At 46.2% G+C, this 23,702-nt stretch overlaps 1 protein-coding gene across 6 annotated transcripts in view; it reads right to left on the reverse strand.

Annotated features, from left to right (window-relative positions):
• The window catches only part of TLN2 (talin 2), a 495,540-nt gene that overhangs the window by 203,485 nt on the left and 268,353 nt on the right, over positions 1 to 23,702 (reverse strand). For all 6 annotated transcript variants that reach the window (XR_012647070.1, XM_075006263.1, XM_075006264.1 and 3 more), the window contains 6 exons: positions 23,621 to 23,684; positions 19,875 to 19,979; positions 12,929 to 13,084; positions 11,268 to 11,369; positions 10,149 to 10,225; positions 2,093 to 2,273 (listed from right to left, as the gene is read on the reverse strand). Coding sequence is in view for 5 of the 6 variants with exons in the window: in XM_075006263.1 (XP_074862364.1) it covers positions 2,093 to 2,273; positions 10,149 to 10,225; positions 11,268 to 11,369; positions 12,929 to 13,084; positions 19,875 to 19,979; positions 23,621 to 23,684 (685 nt within the window). In the remaining variant the exon portion in view is untranslated. The remainder of the gene's footprint in view (positions 1 to 2,092; positions 2,274 to 10,148; positions 10,226 to 11,267; positions 11,370 to 12,928; positions 13,085 to 19,874; positions 19,980 to 23,620; positions 23,685 to 23,702) is intronic.

Consider the following 23,702-nt stretch of genomic DNA (forward strand, 5'->3'; position numbering starts at 1 on the left):
AGCGGGACTGATGCACTGAGCATAATCAAAGTCAAGATGAGGTCTGGTGCACCACGGAATATGGGCGCTGGGAACTGAACCTGCAGGGAAATCAGCGCGTCGAGCTGAACCAGTGTGAAGCGCAGGTTCTGCTCAGAGAGTGGGAATGGTGACGAGGTGTGCCCATGCCTGCCACTGAACGAGGCTGAGGCAGTTGCTCCCTGGCACCCAGACAGCAGGTGGAAGAGCTCAAACTGGAATAGCAGTGAGATGGACACAGAGCCTGGGAAACACTCTGGCAAGTATCACTGCAGCGGTCAGAGTGTGTTGAAGCACCAGAATCAGAGATGCTGGACAAAGAGACCCTCAAATAGGAGTGGCTGTGAGTGGAGCGGGACGGAGACTGCTGCTGCTGTGCGACCGGGGCCATGAGTCAGATGGACGGTGCCACAGACAGCGAAGCTGGGACTCAGGATGGTGTCAGGACTCCACCAGCACAGGCACCCCAATAAGTGCAGGCTTGCCCCTGAAGATACACCAAAGGGCAGAGGCCTCGGTTTGTCCTGGGGACTGAATCATTTCCGTAAGTCCCCATTCAGCCCAGTATGTATCAGGCACCACCGACGGGCCAACCAGCACTGCTCCTCCTCTGGGTGAATCAAGGAGAACTGGGCTCAGCGTGCACAATGTCGAGGCATCAGAGTCATGGGCTCTACAGGCACTGAATGCCACCTCCTCCAAAGACATCGAGTTTGACAGAGCCAACGTCAGCGATGTGGGCATCTTGGAGGCATGTGCCAAAGAGTGGGAGTGGTGCCACGCTGGAGGCTTCGGGGAATGCCAGTGCTGGGACGAGTTGCTCTTTGTTGCCGGGCCCAGAGTGGAAGGTGGTGTGCTGTGTAACAAAGAGCGCGGTGTGGAGGTTTGCTGAGGAAACTGAAGTGCCAGCTCCTTGAGGAGCTGACAGAGCCAAAAGTCAAGCCCCTTATGAGTCCTCCCCTGATGAGCTTTCCCCAAACAAAGAAGATAGGAGTCATGGGGGTCACTTGTCGGCATGGACTTCAAGCAGAATTAGGACTTCTTCAAGCCCCAAATTTTGGGAGAGGACACAGGAAGAGAAGAGAGACTCTTCCCCACCTGCTGACCGCCTACCACTAACTAAACAAAAAAGCAGTCATGTAGCCTTTAAAGACTAACAAAATACTCAGGGGCTCCACAGCTGACCTGATGGGTAGCAGCTCGGGTGAAACTTTCCAACAGTCATGCACACGGAACACATCTAACTTGAATGCATATAAGCAAGCACTCAAAGAAGAACATTTACAGCTACAGACGCACAGATAAATTCAAATGATATTAAAATGACTGTTTAATAAAGTGAACTTAATACTCAAGTCCAGTATCAGCACACTAAAAAAGTATTTACTCAGAGCTTGCAACAGACTTCATCAGACTATCCAAAGTAGATAGTGAGGCCCAGAGAACTGATTTTTTAAGAATAATATAAAGCAATATGTTATTTTCATTAAATACTGCTTGCCCTGTTAGCAATACTTAGCTTTCCTACCCTTTTTCTCTGCCCATGTCAAACAGTTTTCTAACTATAAGTTGAAACTCGCTAGTCCCAACACCCTTGGGACAAGCAGAGAATCGGCCAGACCAGGGGAGGTCAATGCTGACCCATATCTGCTCCTCTGACCTCCAGAGGTCCCCTGCTCTGGCCACTGGATTCCCATTCTTCCCTGGTCTGGTAACACTCCTGGTCACAAAGCACTGCTTTTTCCCTGAGAGAGCTCCAGCTCTGGAGCACTCATGGGGTTGCCAACAATGCCAGACCAGGGGTGTTGCCAGGTTAGGGAAGTCCATTATCACACAGGCCCAACGTGCACTCAAAGAAAAGTTTCAAGGCAAAGAGGGTGAGTAAAACAAGTGGAGTACGACTGATACTCCGTGTTTCAAAGACTCTCTGTGTTGAACAGGAGAGTCTGCCAAACAGTACAGTCAGCCCTCAGCCCTTACCTAATACCAGAGTATGCAAGCATATTTATACCAGTCACAACGCAGGCTACATGTACGGTTCCCAAAGACATTATAAAATAAACACAATGCTCACCAGGGGAGGCATGTGGCCTCTGTGCATTTGTCCAGTCATGACTTGTTGCTGGGGGGAAGGCATACTGCCAATATTGAAAGTCTCTGGGCCACTAGAGCCTGAACGCATCACAGCAGGCAATGCCACCGAGCCATGTTCTACCTTCCCTGTGCGGTTGAACTGCTGCTGCAAGATGGTAGATCTGAAAGAGGAATGAACATTATTAGAACACGGCAGCAAAGAGCTGGGAGGTAATGGCAGAATGGTGGGAGTTTGGGCTGAGAGAAGAGTGGTGATTTTGGGTTCCGTTCCAAACTGAGTGTAGAATCACTACTGGAGTGATTAGTTTCAAGTCTGTGGCTTTATTCAGTGTTTGCTGATATCCCCAACCAGGGAACAGAGCTTTGTCTTAGGTTAAAAAGCTAGTCGGAGTAGTGACCAGCTGGCAGCTAACAACAGATTGTACGGGAAGGATTTACGGGGGTGTCCCCACTTTCTTTTTCCCCACCCTAGGAATAGAGGCTCGGAAGAGAAGACAAAGGTGGCCACTGAGGCAGCACTAGAAGCGAGCAGAGGCAGAGAGTGAGAAGGAAGAGGACTGGATGCAGAAGATGTTGCTGCACATCACCTTTGAAAGGTATCCAGTGGAAACTATTTATGCCTGATGAAACTCACGGTAGGTGAGTTCAATGTTTAGAAATAACAGCTGGAGACAACAAAACTCAGAGAGGGATCTGAAGGTATAATACAGGAGAGGAGCAAGGAGGTGATACAGATTTAAAATCCGCAGACATTTGCTGAACAAAATGACCTGGACAGTGACTCATGGAAGAATATGAGCAAGAGGGTACTATGCGAGCAGCATGTGGTGAAGGAAGAATGGGATGTGTGACCTTGCTGTATTCATTGTTATGAACTCACCTTGTCTCACAAAAATCAATAGGGAAGACTAGGGGGCAGTGCCACTGTAAGTAGGATCTCAGAGTTTTGTTTCAACTATGCCTCAGTAGACTATCAGCTAGAATGCAGTGGAATGTTTAGAGAGAATATTTCTGAGTACTCCTTAGAACTGAGATAAAAATTCTACGCTCTTCTTTCAAACCATACGCTTTCATTTCGCCCTTCAGAGTAATTTGACAAGGTATCAAAATAATGGGATAAGGCAAGACCACAATAAGTTACCATTAGTTATGGACACGATCATTTTGCAAGATATAGAATGCATATCAAATATAATTGAAGTGCCAACAGTTGGAGGCAATGGCTTAATTTTTTATTTAAACAGCAGCAATATATACAGAAAAAATTATTGCAATTTCAATTACAGATGAACATTGTCCACATATATCCTTTTATTATAAGTTTCAAGCTTCTCAAAACAGTATTTACACTAACAGGATACCTTCTGGCAGCCAGTTGGAACAGGAAGCATGAAAAGGAAGCCTATGAAAACATGCTTGCTGAACGAAAGCTAAAAATGTATGGAAGGCCACATAAAAGTCCTAACCATTTCCTATAACCTGTTTGTGTCACATAAATCACAGTCAGACCATCACACACTATAGAGACATTAGCCTCCTTTTAGTCCGAGTTCTGAGAAGAGGCTTGAATTAGGTCTCCTTAGAGTTCACACTGCACTGAAACACTTTCTTTTGTCCAAAGCTACACCTACACTAGACGTCTCCTTCAGGAATCTAAAAATCAATTTTTTCCATTCGATCCCTCTTGAAAGGCAGTCTTTGGAAAGGAATTGTTCATATACAACAATTTTTTTTGAAAGACGGGTCAGCTGTTTTGAAAGGGAACGTCCACACATGCGCATGTGCTCTTTCAAAAGAGCTGTGTGGGAACCAGCACAGACCGGGTCGCACGGCTCACAAGCCGTTCCAGGGCTGGCAGCCAACTGCTCCCTTAAAGGGTCCCTCCCAAGTTCCCATGCCCTGCAGTTGCCCTGGCTCACAAGTTTAACAAGCCCAGCAGAACCTCTGCATGGACCTCACAGTGCTTGGCAGCCTGTCCCTGATGGATCCTCAGCAGCAGTTCCTTATGTTGGAGCTGGACATCCTGCATGACTTGCTTGGCCATCTGTCCATGCTGGTCACTGCTACCCTCCAACTCCTTCTGTGGTCAACCCCCAATGCTGTGGGCCTGGAGCTGCTCAACCCAGAATGACGCTGGCATTCCCCCTGAGCGCCCTGGTGACTGTGCAGCCACCAAAGCAGCAGCTACTGGTGGGAGCGGCTGGTGCTGGGGGACTGGGATGATACTCGCTGGCTGCAGAATTTTCGAATAAACAAGCAGACTTTCCAGGAGCTCTGCCACTGGCTCGCCCCTGGTGTGGCTCACAAGGACACCCACATAAGGCCCGCCCTCCCACTTGAGCAATGGGTAGTAATCACCATCTGGAAGCTGGTTACCCTGGACAGATACCAGTCCAGGGGTCACCAGTCTGGAGTGGGCAAGGCCACCATCAGGGCTGTCGTCGTGGAGGTTAGTCATGCTCTGCTCATGCAGTCACCACTGGAAGTGTGGAGTCGTAACCCAGGAAAAGGTGAAGCTTGGCAGAAGGGGGCAGCGGGCCAGGGACATGTAGGAGGGGGACAGTGAATGCCTCCTGAGCCCTCATCACACCGTGCCCCTTTCCTCCCACGGAGGTTGTGCACGCCATCAATGTGATGCTGTTTTGCAGGGTCATCAGAGTGGGAGATATGCATGCAGCCATTGTGGGATTTGCAGTGTTTGGCTTTCCAAACTGTTTTGATGCCTTGGCTGGAACACACATCCTCATCTGCACCCCGGAAAACAATGCAGGAACGTACATCAATAGAAAAGGCTACCACCTGGTAGCGCTCCAGGCATTGGTGGACAGCAAGGGACTTTTCATGGACATTTATGTGGGCTGGGCAGGACAGACACATGACGCCTGTGTGTTCTGTAGTTCTGGGTTCTGCAGCCTCATGGAGGCTGGGACATTTGTCCCACGTAGGGATATCATGGTCAGGGATGTGAGCATGCCCCTCTGTATGGTGGTGGATACTACCTACCCTCCGCTGCTGTGGCTGATGTGGCTCCACAACAGCCACACCAACCCCTCCCAGGAAGCATTTAACACTCGCCTCAACCGGGCCTGAAATGTGGTGGAGCGCGCCTTTGAGTACCTGAAGGGCTGATGGTGGTGCCTCCTAATGTGCCTGGAGGTGGGGCAAAAGAATGTCCCCCAGGTGGCAAGTGCCTGTTGTGTCCTTCACAACATTGTGGAGGGCAAGGGTGAGGTGCCCCCTCCCTGGGAGGGGGGCAGAGTGTGCTCCCAGCCTCGAACAGTCAGTCCCTGCCCCAAGACAAAAGGCTCAACCTGAGGGTGTCCGCAATTGCGCTGCTCTTCGGGAGATCTATGCCCGTGATCCTCAGTGACCCTTGCCTACGGCCAACACACTCAGGCCTCCCCACGCATGCAACACTCTCCATCCTCCCACAATGACTGCACCACACACCCACATCCACCCCCACACTGCCCCCCCAACAACAATAAGGGACAATGTGTTGTTTGAAAAATAATGGTTCATGTCTCAATAAAAAATGTTTGATTTACACATGTACAAACTGTTTTTTTTTAAAAACAACAGGGGAATAGCTATACACAAGGTTGACCTGAGTAGGTGGGGTTGGTGGAAAGGTGGAGGAGGAGGGAAATAAAGCCATACTGGCAAGTGGGGAACTGAAACTTGGGGCAAGGGGTAGGGGAGCAACTTCAATGGTAGTGTTGAGGGGGAAACATCAACTGGGATGGGGAGTGGGGAATTTGGGACCTTGACCAGGAGGGTGAAAGAGGGAACATTTTGTGGGGGGTTCGGGGTAACTTAACTGGGAGCAAGGAATGGGGGAATATGATGGGTGGGTAACAGAGATCTTAACCGGGGGGACAGAAGAGGGAACATTGGGTGTGGAGTGGGGTCAACGAAACTGGGAAGGGTGAATGGGGAATATGATGGGTGCGTAATGCAGACCTTACCCTGGGGGGGAGGGGCATGCTACTCCGGGGTGGGGATGGATGGCCATCAGCCATGTTGACCCCATGTAACCCTCCAACCTCTGGTACAGTGTCCACAGTGGAGCTCTGAAGGGATGGGATGCACAGGATGGTAGGGCTGGGGAGGGGGTCTGGTGGCATCAGGCTGTGCAAGAGGGTCACAGAAGGATGGGAGGGAGAAGAGGGTGCCTGCTCAGGTGGATGAGCAGTGTGGGGTCCCTAGGTGGGGGCAGGTGTGGCAGGTGATGAGGGCAGGATTTGTCTGAGGAGCCCAGTATGCTCCCTCAGGACCTCAGTGACATCTCTGAGGTGCCTCACCAGCTCTGCCCATGCCTCCCTCTGCCAGGTGTACTGGCCATGGTACAGTTGGAGGCACTGCTGGGTAATGTCCACCAGCTGGCGGGGTGCCTCTGTGGCATCTGCCCATCGTCTTGCCCTCTGGCCACAAGATTCTCTTCTGGGAGCAAGAGGTGGTGACGGTTCCCCCCACCTCCTCTTCCTGACCATGGAGCACCACGGTGGTGGGGGTCTCCCTGCCCTCCTCCAGCACATCTGCAAGGATGGATAGGAAGACAGTCAGTCCATGGTTGGCGGCTGTAGGAACCCCCACTCCTGCGGACACCAGCCACGCTCCCCAGCAACAAAGGTGCATGAAATGTTCCGCAGGGGCTCCCAGCCAAACTTTCATGGTTCAGCACCACACCCAACTCCCCACATGTGCAGCTTGTGGTGCTGTCCAAGGGGACCTGTTGTGTCCAGCACAGGTGTAGCAATGACGGATGGGTAACAGGGACCTTAACCAGAGGGATGGAAGAGGGAACATTGGGTGTGGGGTGGGGTCAACTAAACTGGGAAGGGGGAATGGGGAATATGATGGTGCGTGGGTGGGGGTGACCTGCTGGCAGCTGGGGTGCCACTGCCCAAAGCACTTGGGTGGGTGCCCTATCAGGTACTTACGAGAGGGACCCTCTGCAGGTCCACTGATGCATGGCTGGCTGTTGCCCAGCTGGAAGAGCATGATGGGATGTCTATAACAAGGTCCCCCTTGTCACTGGAGATCTTGGTGGCTGTTAGTGGCCCAGTGTCCATTGGGTGGCTGTGTGCTCCAGACTCCTCCTCTTCGCAAGGATGCGGCTCTTCGGATGCCATATCTAGGAGGGCTTCTGATGGGGAGCTTTCCCTGGGCCCCAGGAGGCAGTGTAGCTCCCTATAATGGGGACAGGTGACATGACCTGCACCCAATTGGCTGGCAGCATCCCTGGCCTTGGCATACCCCTGCCGTAGTTCTTCACCTTTGCTTCGCACCTGGTCAGGGGTGCGAGCAGGGTGGTCTTTGGTGGCCAGTTGTTTAGACAGGTGGGCAAATGCAACCGCATCCAATGCTTGCCCCCCATTTTTTTAGTATCTCCTGCTCCCATCCAGAGCCCGAGCAGGTTCCGTAGCTCAGCCTCCATCCATGAGGGTGCCATGTTCTTCAGGGGCTGGCCAGAGTTCTGGGAGCCTTCAGATGGGTCGGGGGGTGGGGGGGCCCTGGGGTATATATGAAGGCTGGCTGCTGGCCTTTGTGGGTTTTTTTGTGTTTTTTTAAATGTACAGTGTGTGTCGGGTGTGCGGCCATAGCTCATGCTTAAGCTGCTGCAAGCAACTTCTCAGCCTTCTGCAAAGGGATTCCTGCGAGTGTGGTGCACAGCCAGAAGCAAACACCATGGAGCGCCGCAGCAGCAGGGCAGGTTGTCTCTGCAATCCTCCACGGCCGCTACCATGGAAGACTCCTCTTTCGAAAGAACAGAACATGGAATGTCCACACACATTCTCTTTCAAAAAAGTATTGGACTGGAAAAGGGCAAATATAGTACCCATTTATAAAAAGGGGAACAAGAATAACCCGGGAAACTACAGGCCAGTCAGCTTAACTTCTGTGCCAGGAAAGATAATGGAGCAGGTCATTAAAGAAATCATCTGCAAGCATTTGGAAGGTGGTAAGGTGATAGGGAACAGCCAGCATGGTTTTGTGAAAAACAGATCATGTCAAACCAATCTAATAGCTTTCTTTGATAGAATAACGAGCCTTGTGGATAAGGGAGAAGCGGTGGATGTGATATACTTAGACTTCAGTAAAGCATCTGACACGGTCTCTCATAATATACTTATCAATAAACTACGCAAATACAACTTAGATGGGGCTACTATAAGGTGGGTGAACAACTGGCAGAATAACCGTACCCAGAGAGTAGTTATTAATGGTTCTCAATCCTGCTGGAAAAGTATAACTAGTGGGGTTCCGCAGGGGTCTGTTTTAGGACCGGTTCTGTTCAATATCTTCATTAACGATTTAGATATTGACATAGAAAGTACACTTATTAAGTTTGCAGATGATACCAAGTTGGGACAGGTTGCAACTTCTTTGGAGGATAGGGTCATAATTCAAAAGGATCTGGATAAACTGGAGAAATGGGCCGAGGTAAACAGGATGAAGTTTAATAAGGACAAATGCAAAGTGCTCCACTTAGGAAGGAACAATCAGTGTCACACATACAGAATGGGAAAGGACTGCCTAGGAATGAGTACAGCAGAAAGGGATCTAGGGGTTATAGTAGATCACAAGCTAAATATGAGTCAACAGTGTGATGCTGTTGCAAAAAAAGCAAACATGATTTTAGGATGCACTAACAGGTGTGTTGTGAACAAGACACGAGAAGTCATTCTCCAGCTCTACTCTGTGCTGGTTAGGCCTCAGAGGGAGTATTGTGTCCAGTTCTGGGCACTGCAGTTCAGGAAGGATGTGGACAAATTGGAGAGGGTCCAGAGGAGAGCAACGAGAATGATCAAAGGTCTAGAGAACATGCCTATGAAGAAAGGCTGAAAGAACTGGGCTTGTTTAGTTTGGAAAAGAGAAGATTGAGGGGGGACACGATAGCAGTTTTCAGGTATCTAAAAGGGTGTCGTAAGGCAGAGGGAGGGAACTTGTTCTTCCTTGCCTCTGGGGATAGAACAAGAGGCAATGGACTTAAATTGCAGTAGGGGAGGTTCAGGTTGGACATTAGGAAAAAGTTCCTAACTGTCAGAGTGATCAAACACTGGAACGAATTGCCAAGGGAGGTGGTAGAATCTCCATCACTGGAGATATTTAAGAAGAGGTTAGATAGATGGCTTTCAGGGATGGTCTAGAAAGTGCTTAGTCCTGCCATGAGGGCAGGGGGCTGGACTTGATGGCCTCTTGAGGTCCCTTCCAGTCCTACTCTTCTATGATTCTATGATTCTAAGATTTAGAAAAAGGGCATTCTTCCCATTACAGGAACAGAGAACTGACACTGAAATTCGGGTTGTGTTCTTTGCAATTTAATTTCAAAAGACCGCATTATGTGTGTGGACGATGCCAATAATTTTGATTTTCAATGCTAGTACAGACGTAGCACCACTGTAAACGGTCAATGAATATTCCTTTTCAAGTGCACTGCCAGCTCCAGGTTCCCACACTTGACTCCTTTTAGTAACACTGTACAATCTACCCTCCCACTGGTAAAATGCCAGCTCCCCTCAATTTGTGCTGCACTGCCAGGCAAACTCTCCCTTGTCTGTAGCAGCATCTAAAAGATTATTGACGGATTTTCTTCCGATATTAAACAAAACTCTGCTAGTGACAGTTACAAAATAACACTCCACACAGGAACCTTCCCCCCAGTCAGTTAAAACCTTCAATTTAGCTACAAACAGAAGACATAAGCTTCCACTATTTCAATTTTTACAACTCCGCATTCAGGTTGCTACTGAGTTAGTCTCAGTTCCATAACTTGTGGCTCAACTGATCACAACTGTGTATACTTTATACCACACAAGAGCCTTAGGCAAAGCAACAGATTTCACAGCAAAGCCTGACTGCAAAAGCGTGTGGAGACAGAGCTGTTCTCTGTTAAATGACCCCACAGTTAAGTAATTCTCCAACAGATTGAAATATATTAAACTACATTTCAGATCAAAGAAAACTACCCACTGCTTACTAAATGTTTCACTTTTATGGAAAGTGCTATTTTTCCCATCGCACAAACTCACTTCTTAGGTGACACAGATTCTTCCAACATTGTTGACTCCTCATCCCCTTCAAGCCCAAACCTATCCTTACTTTGTTTCTGAAAAAGAAAAAGAAAATGAATGATTGGGGCACTTTTATTTCATTTTATTTTGTGAACTCATCTACCTTTATTTTGTCATTATGTGACACAAATTGTGCCATGTCCTCTGCATGCTTTCTAGTGCTACTCTGTGATTTTTGGTACTCTCCAATGTGAGCAGTGCATAGGATATAGTGCCACATCATGGCTTCTGAACTGTGCAGCCATCTGTCACTTCTCCAGCGTGAACAGAGATTTATAATGAATTATGCTGTAGTGCGGTCTACTCCAAGTAAAAACTGTCAACAGCAGGGACAGGGTAGTATTTAACATGCCACAGGTTTCCCACACAAAGTGTTTACAACACAACTTGTAATCATGTGGCATTTCTTGTCAAATGCTAACTGTTAACTATTACAGATAGTTTTCACTTGTGATTTAATGCATATTTTGAATAGTGGATGTGGAAAGCAATATATCCTGCCATAAAATCCCTACAAAATGTTTCTAACTAGTCTGATTCAGTTCTCTATTTAAGTCTTCAAACAATATGACCATTTACTCTTAAATTTTGAAAGGAACAATTTTGATTTTTGGTGCAGTTTATTCAACAGACTCAGAAAAATTATTATCTAGTCTTTAGTGGCAGCTGAATGTTTGCTTCCTAAGTAACTCCTCACTCACTCACTTGATGGTTTATTCTATACAGATAAAGAGAAAGTATTGGGACATTATGGTCTTAATAATAGCCCACTGAATGTATCTGCTTTCCAGAAGAGTATTCACTTAAAAGCCCAAGCATGCTGAGCTGAGTCTTCCAAGCCAGCATTTCACAAAGAGTGGTCCACAGCCCAGCACCAGTCCTTGGAAAAAAAATACTGGTCCTTAGAAAATATACAAATTATTGCTATATAGTATTATTATTGTGGATAAATAATAAACAATGAAAATTTATTCTTTTTTCATTTTTTATATGTATTTATATTTTTGGGCTGCAAAAAGGGCTGCTGAAAAAAAAACCTAGTTTGACTGCACTTTTGTTGACATCCTAAAGTTTTACCTTCTTCAAGATGATATCAATGTAACCTGCAATTAGCTGAGAGATCTGTTCTCCTTCAGTGGTTTGGACTGAGTAATAACTTTCTTGATATTCACCAAAATCCTGAGTGGAAGAAAGGTACAACACGCAGTTTACCCTTGAGAATGAATCTAAATAAATCAGTAACATCTGAATTAAAAGAGGGAAATGATTTTTTAAAATTTCTTTTACTTTTAATCTAGAAAGCTCATATTTCCCATGTAAGGATCAGGGTCTACACCAAAGCCAAAACCCAATTTATCTTTCATGTCTTTTTATAGCTAATGGCGCTAATGGCAGACTGAGCATTCTAAGATTCCACAAAAGAAAAACGCTCTATTAGCCAGAGTTCCTACATTTATTAAGGCCAAAATGGACCATTAACTGATACAGAGCTATCACATGGGGATGACTTTTGGGGCCAGAGCCCTATCGCCTGGGGAGGAAGCCAAAGTCTGAGCAAAGTAGCTTCGTACAGCCTGCTGGAGCATGGGGTGCGAGGCAAACGCCCTGCTCGCTACCCCCTAACACCAGCCCTGGCTGTTGTATGTAGAAAACCAATTGCTGTGACACAGGCAGGCTGTGGGGGGGGAGACCTCCAAAAGAAAAAGGTTGAGAGCTCCTCTGCTAGACTGAAGAGCCTCTCCCACATTCTCTCCATGGGGGTAGGGTGCTCCATGCTCCTGGAAGGGGCGGGGCCTCAAGTAGAAGGGACATGGCTGGGGGTGCTTGGGGCTCTGAAGTACGCCATGTGGAGCTCTGACAGGGCTTGAAAGGGCTCAGGTCTCTGGCTGCTGCTGCTGCCTTAGTAATAGCAGTGGCAAGCTAGCAGCCCTGGGCCCTTCTGAATTGCTTGGAAGCTGCCCTCTCTGCACCCCCTGCCCCTCTTGGAATTGGTGGTCCTGCTTCTCTCCATGATGGTACTTACACGCTATTATCAGTCACAATCGTTGTTTTTAAACATGTTAAACAAATTGAGCTCTTTAAGTTTCTTGCTGTAAAGCATTTTCTTTAGCCTTATTTATTGTCACAGCCTGTCACTTTTATACTGCACTCTGAACACTCTGATTGGTCACAATCAAAACTAGCAGATGTCAGGCAGATAGATGGCTCCACATCGGGGTGAGCACAGTGGGGGACAGGCCCCCTAGGGCATGGGGGGGGAGGAGGGTGTGAAATTTCCGAAGAGGGGCACAGCACGATAGGCTGTTGGCTCTAAGGCTCATCCATCTCACCAAAAATGTTGAAACACGTTACTGTTCCTATGTGCATGCATTCACACAAAGTTTTACATTTTACAGACTTATTTTCTTATACAAGCTGAAAGGGAAATTTTCTTATGAACATAACCAAAATGTCCATAGGTGTGGGTCACACTAGACAGATTGGGGGGACCCTGCTAACGCAGGGATGCAAAGTGGGGCCCACTGTAGAAATTTTGCTCACACCTTGACTGGATAATCAGGGAGGACTATGCTGTGTATGAGACAGTGTGCTGGCTTAAGAGCGCTGACCCATTTGTTTCTTCAGGACTAAACAAAAATAAAACCTATAGGGCCCACCCATGTAGTGCATAAGTCCATGCTCCTTTCCCCAGGACAGACAGAACCCTCCTGCTCTGTAACAACATACAGAAAGAGTACCAGAGTGAAGCTTTTTGGAGAGGCAGCCCAGCGCTTCACAGTTGTCAGTGGCCATTCCTGCAATACCTCCTTGGTCTTCTCATCCACACGCATCACTGAGTCTTTGGTGATACCCAGCAAACGAGGAACTAGCTTGTTTTTGCCCTTCATTTTTTCCTGTAACAGAAGGAACAAGGCTTGTTAGCCTCTCAAGTGCCACAGGACAGCTCGTTACTCGAGAAGTATCAAGTGATATTTTTCATTTACAACTGGCACGTGTCAGAGGGAAGAGGAGGAAGAAGAATGGAAATGACCGTAACTGGATATGCTTGGAAAAAGGAAGAACTAGATACACTGCATAGAAAAAATCACATGCCCAAATTCATTTTTTCTGGACATGACAAGAGCTCTGATTAATTTAATACTGACACACTGCTTGAAGTGAATTTTCATTCCTTTCTAAAATCTTTGTTTTATTCTGAGCCTCAAGAGTTCACTGCTTTTTTTCATCTTACCTAAAACATGGCTAATTAAATTCTAAGAGGTACTCAGACCAGTTATCTTCTTAGAGACAACTCTGAACACACACCAGAATTAAGTGGTAGGATACACACCACCAGTGACTTTTAGACCAGCCCCAACCATTAGCAACCCAAGAACCTCCATTCTGATTTAAAATTTTGGGGGAACCCCTGCCCCTTCTCCAAGGCCCCACTCCCTGCTCATTCCATCCCCGCCTCTGCTGCTTGCTCTCCTGCACCTTTACTCACTTTCAGCAGGCTGGGTCAGGGGGTTGAGGTGCAGGGGTAAGGTTCTGGCTCTGTGTGTGTGTACTGGGATGGGGCCAGGGATGAGGGGATTAAGGTGCAGAAGGGAGCTGGAGGCTTGGGGAGGTGGTTGGGAGGGTGAATGACATGACTCCAGAGGGTTTGGGTGCAGGAGGAGACTCTGGGTTGGGATAGGGAAGTGGGGGTGAGAGGGGTCTGAGATGCCCCTAGGCCCATAAGGTTCAACAGATCCCACTGGGTGCAGCTTCTGACCAATGGGAGCTATGGAGCAAGCACTTGGGCAGGGACAACACGAGGTGCCCTCCTGACCGCCCATATGCACCTGAGTGGCTGCTTTCAGCAGATGCATAGAACTAAGGCAAGTAGGAAGCCTGCCTTACCTCTGAGAGAGAGGAGCTGGTTAAGTGGGGCCCATAGAGCCCTGGGAGATCCCTTGCAGACCCAAGTTTGAGAAATGATGTTTTAGACTTTGGCTTCATTCTCCAATGCCCCACAGCTTGTGCATTCACACAAAGTTTTACATTTTACAGACTTATTTTCTTATACAAGCTGAAAGGGAAATTACATGAGTGTGATGTGACTATCACTGCCAATGTGGTCTGGTAGCAACCTATGGCCATGTGTACTTACTGAAGTTACTGTTCAAGTCACAGAACAATGGAGCTTCATGCCCTACAGCTATTGCTTAATTTTTCATTAAAACTTCTTCCTTCATAAAATCATAGGGTTAGAAGCATAACCACTCCCAATTAAATCATCCCAACTAGGGCTTTGTCAGGCCGGAACTTAGAGACCTCTAGGGAAGGAGCTTCTGCCACCTACCTCGGTGACCCATTTCAGTGCTTCATCACCCTCCTAGTGAAAGAGTTTTTGGTAATGTCCAACCTAGACCTCCCACACTGCAACTTGAGACCACTGCTCCTCGCTCTCTTATGTGTCACCATTGAGAACAGAGTCTCTCCATTATCTTGGAGCCCAATGCCCCCCCCCCCCACCTCAGGTAGTTGAAGGCTTCTATCAAATATCCCCCCACCCCTGCTCGCTCTTCTCTTCAGCAAACTATATAAGCCCAAACCTCTCAGCCTCGCATCATAAATCATGTGCTCCAGTTCCCGAATCATTTTTGTCACTCTCCGCTGCACTGTTGCCAGTGTGTCCACATCCGTTCTGTAATGGGGGCCCCAAACTGGAAGCAACACTCCAGATGTGGCCTCACCAATGCCGAATAAAGGGGAATAATCACTTCTCTAGATCTGCTGGCAATGCTCCTACTAATGTACCCCAGGATGCTATTAGCTATTGGCTACAAGGGCACAGTGTTGACTCACATCCAGCTTCCCAGCTACTGTAATCCCCAGGTCCTTTTCTGTAGAATTGCCATTTAGCCAGTCAGTTCCCAGCCTGTAGTGTTCCTTGGGATTCCTCTCTCCTAAGTGCATGACTCTGCACTTGTCCTTGTTGAATCCATCATATTTCTTTTTGCCCAACCCTCTAATTTGTCCAGGCCTCCCTGTACCCTAGCCCTACTGCGCAGCATTTCAACCTCTCCCCCTAGTTTAGTGTGATCCGCAAATTTCATAAGGGTACAATCCATTCCATCATCCAGGTCATTCATAAAGATGTTGAATAAAACGAGCCCTGAACTGATCCCTGGGGTACTTCAATTGATACTGGTGGCCAACCAGACATAGAACTGTTGATCTATATCCTTTGAACCTGACGATGTAGCCAGCCTTCTATCCGTCTTACAGTTCATTTATCCAGTGCATCACAGAAGGAAGTCAGGTTGGTGAAGCATGACTTGCCCTTGGTGAATCCATGTGGAGTATTCCTGATCACTTTCCTCTCTTCCAAGTGCTTCATAATGGATTCCTTGAGGATCCCCTCCATGATTTTTCTGGGGACTGAGCTGAGGCTGACAAATCTGTAGTCCCCCAGTTTTCCTTCTTCCCTTTTTTAAAGATGGACGGTACATTTGCTTTTCTTCCAGTCACCTGGGACCTCCCCTGACTGCCCCACATTTTCAAAGATAATGGCCAATGGTTTTGCAATCATATCAGCCAACTCCCTAAGCAACCTCGGATGCATAAGATCCGGCACCATGAATTTGTCTATGTCCAGCTTTTTAAAATAATTCTTAGCCTGTTCTTTCTCAACTGAAGGCTGCCCACCTCCTTCCCGTACTGCACTGCCTAATGCAACACTCTGGAAGCCAAACTTGTCTGTGAAGAGAGAGGCAAAACATGGTCCACATCAATCCTACTTTGCTTCCTGGATGCAGATACCACGCTTGGCATAACCTGGAAAGAGATGTCAACCAACAGATGTCACAGCAAAATACCAATCATGTTCAGAGCTTTACTTAGCTCTTGAGAACCTGTCTTCATCCCTAACCTGAAACAGACTGAAGACATTAAATGGCAGTTGACTTCACAGTACAATTCAGCATATGTAACTGCTTGTGGTGGTGAAGAAACTTTCCTTCAGGTAAAAATGGTATTTTGCAGTCCAAGTTCTTTAAAAGTTATTTTCTACTACCCTGGTGGCAATATTTTTGTAAACTAGCTTACATATTTGTACACTAGTTTTCCAATTTAAAAATTACATTGGCAACAGCTCTCCTTTTATGAAGGGAGCAAAACAGAGACAGGATTCTGAGGATTAACAGAGATAAAATCGTCCACTTTTATTACACATCATAGTTTTAAACACTTGTTTTACGAACCATTTAAACAACTTTGGCCACATAATCATCAGTCTAAGGGGGTGTTCTCTAGGGTGACAGGTGCTGACTCTCAAGGGCTGAGCACGTTGTCTCTCTAGCACTTCCAGTACATTGAGCAAGGACCAGACACCAATTTACAGTGCAACAAAAATGCAAATGAGTCATAATGTTGTTCTTCCCTCAGAATTTATTTTATGGTGTGGCTGCAGAGAACCAACTCCTACTTACCCACTAGGTCCTTTATTACACATCAGATCTGGATTTCAAATTATTCCACCTTCCTCTCACACATTTCCTTCAGACTGAAGTTCTATGTCATATGTGTAGCATGATTCAGTTATTACAGTGAACCCTACATTTAACAGACTAACGAGGGGAAGGGATGTCTATTATTTCTGCAAGTCCATGAAATGCAAGGGTTTACTGCCCCCCTGGCTCTCCCAGCCCCAGTCACCCCCACAACAAAACCACCCTCCCCCAAAACCCCAAAAAATAAAAAAAACAAAAACAAAAAACCCCTGTCACTTTCCAAAGACACTGCTGGAGGAATCCCTGGACCCCATCCTGGCTCAGATCCCACCACGCATCTGGGACCCCACCATCATGCGTGGCTGCAGCTGCCTCACTGAATGCCGATGGAGATGCCACCTTGTGGCCTGCAGGAGCTGCTGAATACTCCTCCCATGAAGGTGCACTCTGCGGCACTGGTAAGTCTCCTCCCCGCTGTTTTTGGTGGAGCCAGGTAGGATTTAGGAATTTATGGACCCCAACCAAGTTCTGGAACAATGGGGGGATGGTCGCTGTTGTTGAAGTCCGTTACATCAGGGGCTGTAAAATCGAGGGTTTATTGTATTTGCTTTACGCTATAACAAAAATCATGGTGTCAAACTAATGCACTCAGGAAAATGCAAGGTTAAGTATTTCTATCTTCAGCCCAACAATCCACTCAGTCATTGCTGAAAGATGGCTCTGAGTTCTCAGCTTGATTGCTAGTGCATGCGTGTACAGTTTTCATATTTTAGTTACTGAAAATTGCACAGAATATTTTTGTGATTGCTTCTAATATAGAACTTCATAGATAAGATAATGAAACGTTTGTGATACCATCTCTTGCTTATTGTGCTTTCTACATAATTCCAGCATTTTTGCTTGTGTAATTTATGCACAAATTAAGTTTCATTACTTTGGGTCCGGATGAATCATTTAGTTCTTCATTCATAAATCACTATACTGGAAGCCACTTAACTCACTTGGAAAAGAATTCAATGCACTGAAGAATAATGAGGTATTTAGGCCTTTCAAGAAAGGAAATCAAATTTAGGAAAATGGAATAAATACATACAAAGAGCAAAATCAAATAAACATGTAACAGACATCTCTGGGAAGATGCCAAATGCACACTATGTATTTTCTCCAGTGGATAAAATTAATACTGTCCTATGATGTCTGAAAACAATGGCCTCAACAGAGCTGAGATTCTGCTTTTCTAGGTCTCCATAAAAAGGTACCTAAGAGGACAGTGTTGCTTCTACTGAAAAAAGCAAAAGCCAGTTAATGATGTCAAGCTTTTAGAAAGATGATATCCCTTGCACTTTCTGAAGAGCACTTCAATGTTTCATAAACTTCAGTGGAGTTTGTGGGTGCTCAGCACTTCAAAAACACATGTCACTTGATGGATTTAAGATCCTAATTTTGGGAACCAAAGGTGGATACTTTAGACTGCAGTTCTCTCTTACCTGGACGACCTCATTGAGAGAACATGGATCAAGCAACGATTCAGTCTTGTTTAGCATCATCAAAAAAATTCTGTATCTGCCAAGTCATGATTTAGTCATCTCCCAATTATAAAATTACTGTAGTTTTTAAACGCAGAAAATGCAAGCTGTGTGAAGTATAACAGAAAAATACCTGCACAACTGAGAATGTGGTTCTTGCAAAATGCACAGATTTCAATATACTAATAGAGAGATTTCAATGCAGTCATTTTCGCAAACCTCTCTCGCCCCCAAGCTAGGGAAAGCAAACTTGTGGTGTTTTACTAAGACTGTTTCTACACTTGCCCTCACCTATCGGAGGTGGCATGGTAATGAAGCAATTCGAAGCAGGCTAATGAGGCACTAACATGCATATCCAGTGTCTCATTCGCATAATGGATGCCACGTGAATTTCAAAGTGCAGACTTCTAATTGCAGATTGACAGAGTACACGGGGGCAGCTTTGAAATAAGCACCCCACTTTGACCTTCTCTTACAAACTAGGTGGGTGTAAGGGAATGTCGAAGTGAGGTGTTTATTTTGAAGTTTCCTGCATCTACACTGTCAATCTGCAATTCGAAGTCTGTACTTTGAAATTCGCACAGCCACCATTATGCTAATGAGATGCTGAATATGCATGTTAGCACCTCATTAGCCTGCTTCGAATTGCCTCATTACTGTGTCACCTCCGGCAGGAAGGGGTGAGTGTAGAAGCAGCCTAAAGCCGTGTCTACACGTGCACGCTACTTCGAAGTAGCGGCACTAACTTCGAAATAGCGCCCGTCACGGCTACACGCTTCGGGCGCTATTTTGAAGTTAACTTCGACGTTAGGCGGCGAGACGTCGAAGTCGCTAACCCCATGAGGGAATGGGAATAGCGCCCTACTTCGACGTTCAACGTCGAAGTAGGGACCGTGTAGTCATTGCGCGTCCCGCAACTTCGAAATAGCGGTGTCTGCCATGGTGGCCATCAGCTGAGGGGTTGAGAGACGCTCTCTCTCCAGCCCCTGCGGGGCTCTATGGTCACCGTGGGCAGCAGCCCTTAGCCCAGGGCTTCTGGCTGCTGCTGCGGCAGCTGGGGATCCATGCTGCAGGCACAGGGTCTGCAACCAGTTGTCGGCTCTGTGTATCTTGTGTTGTTTAGTGCAACTGTGTCTGGGAGGGGCCCTTTAAGGGAGCGGCTTGCTGTTGAGTCCGCCCTGTGACTCTGTCTGCAGTTGTGCCTGGCACCCTTATTTCGATGTGTGCTACTTTGGCGTGTAGACGTTCCCTCGCAGAGCCTATTTCAATGTGGTGCTGCGCAACGTCGAAGTTGAACATCGACGTTGCCAGCCCTGGAGGACGTGTAGATGTTACTCATCTATTTCGATGTCACTACATCGAAATAAGCTATTTCGATGTAGCGTTCACGTGTAGACGTAGCCTAAGTGTTTAATGGGAAAATATTGTGGAAGGTCAATTAAAAAACCAAAGGCTGAGCGTGACTGCATTTGACACTGCCAACTGAATCTAGCTCCACCTGATCTGATTGGTGTATTACCATAATACTATTCAGTGACCTATGTTTTTAGTGGAAGGGCGGTCCTCCAGCCTTAAGCCTTGGAAATTAAAGCCCTGGAACTCAAACGTTGCTTTAAGATAGTGCTCTGGGGTAGTGCAGAATATCAAGCACATCCGTTGCCAGCATAACCCAAACTTACCTTAACAAGAAAAAAAGACACTCCGTATGTCCTGAGGGAGCGCGCTAGCTTCACATACTTCACTTTAGCTTCAATTTCAGTCATCTCTCCACAATTTTTATGTTCCTAGAACAAGAGCTCATTTTACTTTGTATAAACTGGACTGAACAGAAATAATGCCCCCTGGAAATTATGGACGGAACCGGAAGTGATGCGAGCCAGCTTTTAAGTGATTGCAGCTGCTTTTTAGTCATGAAACTAATTCAATCAAAATATTGCTGGGCAGAAATGTTAGCAAGGTTACACATTAAAATTTTCTGACACAAAGAATTATGGAACAAGTGGCCCAGAGGGGAAATTTCTATCTAATCATCAGCTGTTATGATTATTCCTCAAATCATGGATGTTTAATTTCTCTTCAAATTTTTATTTTCAGAATTTACAAACAAAGCCACTCTGGCTAGACTCAGCATCCACACAAATGACTGATCTTTTAAAAATCTTGCCACACTTAGCCCATGGAAGCCTGTGGAATCCAATGCCATATAATAGCTGTGGACCCACAGCACTTCCTTGTATTAGTTTTAAGCTTGACATCTGTCATTTTCAATGATCTACCTTCACTATACTACCCATTCATCTTTTCCCCACTCCTTTCTAAGGTAAACAAAACCCAATCATTCTTCTTTCTCCTCAGGGTTTTTCCACGTCTCTAATCATTTTGACACTGGCTTCTGAAACCCTCTCTGCTGTATCCTTTTCAAACTCCGCCATCAGAGATGCAAATAACTTTCTATGTGAGGCCATACCCTGATTTATAAATAAATAATGTTATTATCCATCCTCTTTTTCCATATTTTAACTTTTTATAATTAGCCTTTGCACTTTGGAAAGGGATTTTTTTTAACCTGCCTACAATGGCACAGACATCTGGCTCCTAGTGGTCACCATGTATTTAGAAATATTCAAATACTAATAAAAACTTGTGAGTCTTTAAGGTGCCACATGACTCCTTGTTGTTTTTGCTGAAATAGACTAACATGGCTACCTCTCTGAAGCTTATCAATTCCTGATACTTCAATTTTGGCTCCAAAATAGATTGTATTGGATTTGACAAAGCTAAGTTTTAATTACCATGGATACCCCTTCATCTAAAGGCTCTTCAGCCTTCAGCTTGTTGAAAATTAAGCATTGATTTCGGTTTTCTTTCTTGGACAGTTTCTTGCTTGTAAGAGTCCTTTACCGCTTAACTCATGACTATTTAATTTCCCAAATAGCTTCCTATTAGAGACCTTCCCAATGGTATTTTCAAAGTCCAAAATAATGTTTGCTGGTTCCTCTTTATACAGCACATTGTTGATATGTTCAAGGAGTTCCAATACAGAGTTCCATACAGAAGTCAAATTAGTTCATTCCAATAACACGTTCATCTGGGTATTGAGTTCTTTTTTTAACCAAGCTAGCTGATCGTGAAGGAAGGCTTACTGGATCTATTACTACCAACTATTACTTTCACTTCTTGTTCCAGTCCTTTTGGTCAATCAGTCCTAGTCTCTTGGTATCTCCCCAAACTGTCATACAATCCACCCCTTGCTTCCAGCTGCTGCCCTTTCTTAATATATTCCCTTCATGCCTGCCTGCATCTTCTGGTTTCTCCTGCATTTCTGTGACTGTGTCTCCTCTTCTTCCTCCTCCTCTATTCTGACTGGGTGCCAGTTGGCAGAAGAGTCACATACATAGGGAATTTGTCTTCCTGTTCTCTGATCTGGTGACTGGCACCACAAGGGCTCAGGGTAGCTGGGAGGAGCAACTACAGACAGTCCTGCCAAGCCACTGGATGGTCTGATTAGCAGGCTGTGAACTCCAGTAGCCTGAAGAACTCCATTTTCATTTAAAAATGTCATGGGAACCCAGACCAGCCCTCTCCCCGAGGCCACACACCTGAACCTCCCCTTCTCTGAGGCTCTGCCCAGCTCACTCCTACCCATTCCTACCTCCATTGCTCCCTCTCCCTCACTCACTTTCACCAAGCCATGACAGCGGTTGGGTGTGAGCTCTTGGAGGGCATTTGGGTGCAGGAAGGGGTATGGCTCTGAGATGAAGTTTGGGTGCAGGAAAGGGTGTGGTGGTGTGGGCTCTTGGCTGGGGCAGAGGGTTGGGGTGCAGGAAGTGGTTCCAGCTGTAGGAAGGAGTTTAGGTTTGGGTTCTTGTTTGGGTGCAGGAGGGAGTCTGGGGTGCAGGCTCTGGGAGGGAGTTTGATTGTGGAGTGTGGACTCTGGAATAGAGCACAGGTGGTGATGAGAGGTGCAAGGCTACACTTACCTTGGGCAGCTCCCAAAAGTGACTGACAAATCCCTCTGGAAGTGGCTCCGGGGCGGGGGGGCAAGGAGGTCCCAGAAACCAGCCAGTGGGAGCAGGGAGGGCAGTGCTTACCAGCGCAAAGACCCACTGCACCTACCCCTAACGGGCATGCAGAGGTAGGCTCGCCAGCAGCAACTGGCAGCTTTGAGTTGCGTAGGCCACAATGGCATGCAGACAGCCTGCCTGCCTAAACGCCCCAACTCACTGCCAGCAGGGAGACACCTATGCTGGTAAATGTCTCTCAGCCACAGCCTGCATCAGGCACCCCTTCCTGCACCCCTCCGACATCCCTGCCCCTGGTCAAAACCTCCTCCTACACCCAAACTCCCTCCAATGCCCTGTACCTCAGTGCCCTGCCTGGACTCCCTCCTGCACATCAACTCTATCCCAGCCCCACAACACTTCCATAATAGAAAAATGCAGCCTGTGACCACTTACCCAAATTCATGGAGTGGCCTTTATTTCCCACCCTGTGCTAGAGTGTCTCAACATTCTGTTGTAGCAATCCTTTCAAACTTGGACAAAACACTATCTCCCTAAATCTCATCCTCAGAAATGAATGAACCATTTTTGCTGCTATATTACAAAAAAAAGTGAGTCTGTGGCTCATATTAACTTGGAAAAGAGTCAGGCAACCCTAACTGTAGGTGGCACTAGTAGTTCCACCTATAAAAAAATCATGAATTAAAGAATTTCTTGACTGGGAGTGCAAGGGATAAAGATGATAACTCTCCAAAAATTCGAGCAGTGCACAATTAAAATGAGGTCCCACACTGAGAACTTACGTCACTGCCATTTTCCTTCAGGATGTGAGTAACTGTATTTCATCTGCTACCTTCAAAATTTCCCAACCTAGATAAAATTGCTCATATACTTGTCACCAGGTTATATATTAATCATCACTGACACATCAGTACAAGATCTTATAGAACATTTCCAGCAGTATCAGCACGTTGGGTATTTGATCATTTCAGAATTTTACAGTTTGGTCCTTTCCAGCCACCTTGCTGAATTCAAGCATTTCCCAGCAGAGCTCTGTCATACACAATGCTTGAAGCTCACACTTGAGCTAGGAAGACATGAAAAGCTGTATGTATAAAATTAAACTGACCTCCCTAAGTGTGTTTCTATTTCAGTGCCAATACACATCTTCATGGTTCAATGTAATTTGGAAAAAGGTCTAAGAAACTTTTAAACATGCAATGAAAAGTGAATGACCTTCATCAACAAAGGATAATAAATCTGCCAACCGAGGAAAAGAATGGTTGTCAGCATCTTTATACTTAAGGTAGTGAGTATTCATTATGTAAGCAGGGGACATGCACAGACTACAGAGCTGGGAACGTAAACTCTTACCATATGTACAAAAGAAAAGAAACAATTAAGCTTTCCAGTTTCATAATTACCTGAAATATTTTCTTTTCAGCTCCTCTTTGTTTGATATATTCTTTAGGCAGAAATTCTTTCAGACTGGAAAAAAGTAATACT

Source organism: Carettochelys insculpta, chromosome 12, assembly GCF_033958435.1.
Source record: "Carettochelys insculpta isolate YL-2023 chromosome 12, ASM3395843v1, whole genome shotgun sequence".
In the NCBI taxonomy this organism is placed as follows: Eukaryota; Metazoa; Chordata; order Testudines; family Carettochelyidae; genus Carettochelys; species Carettochelys insculpta.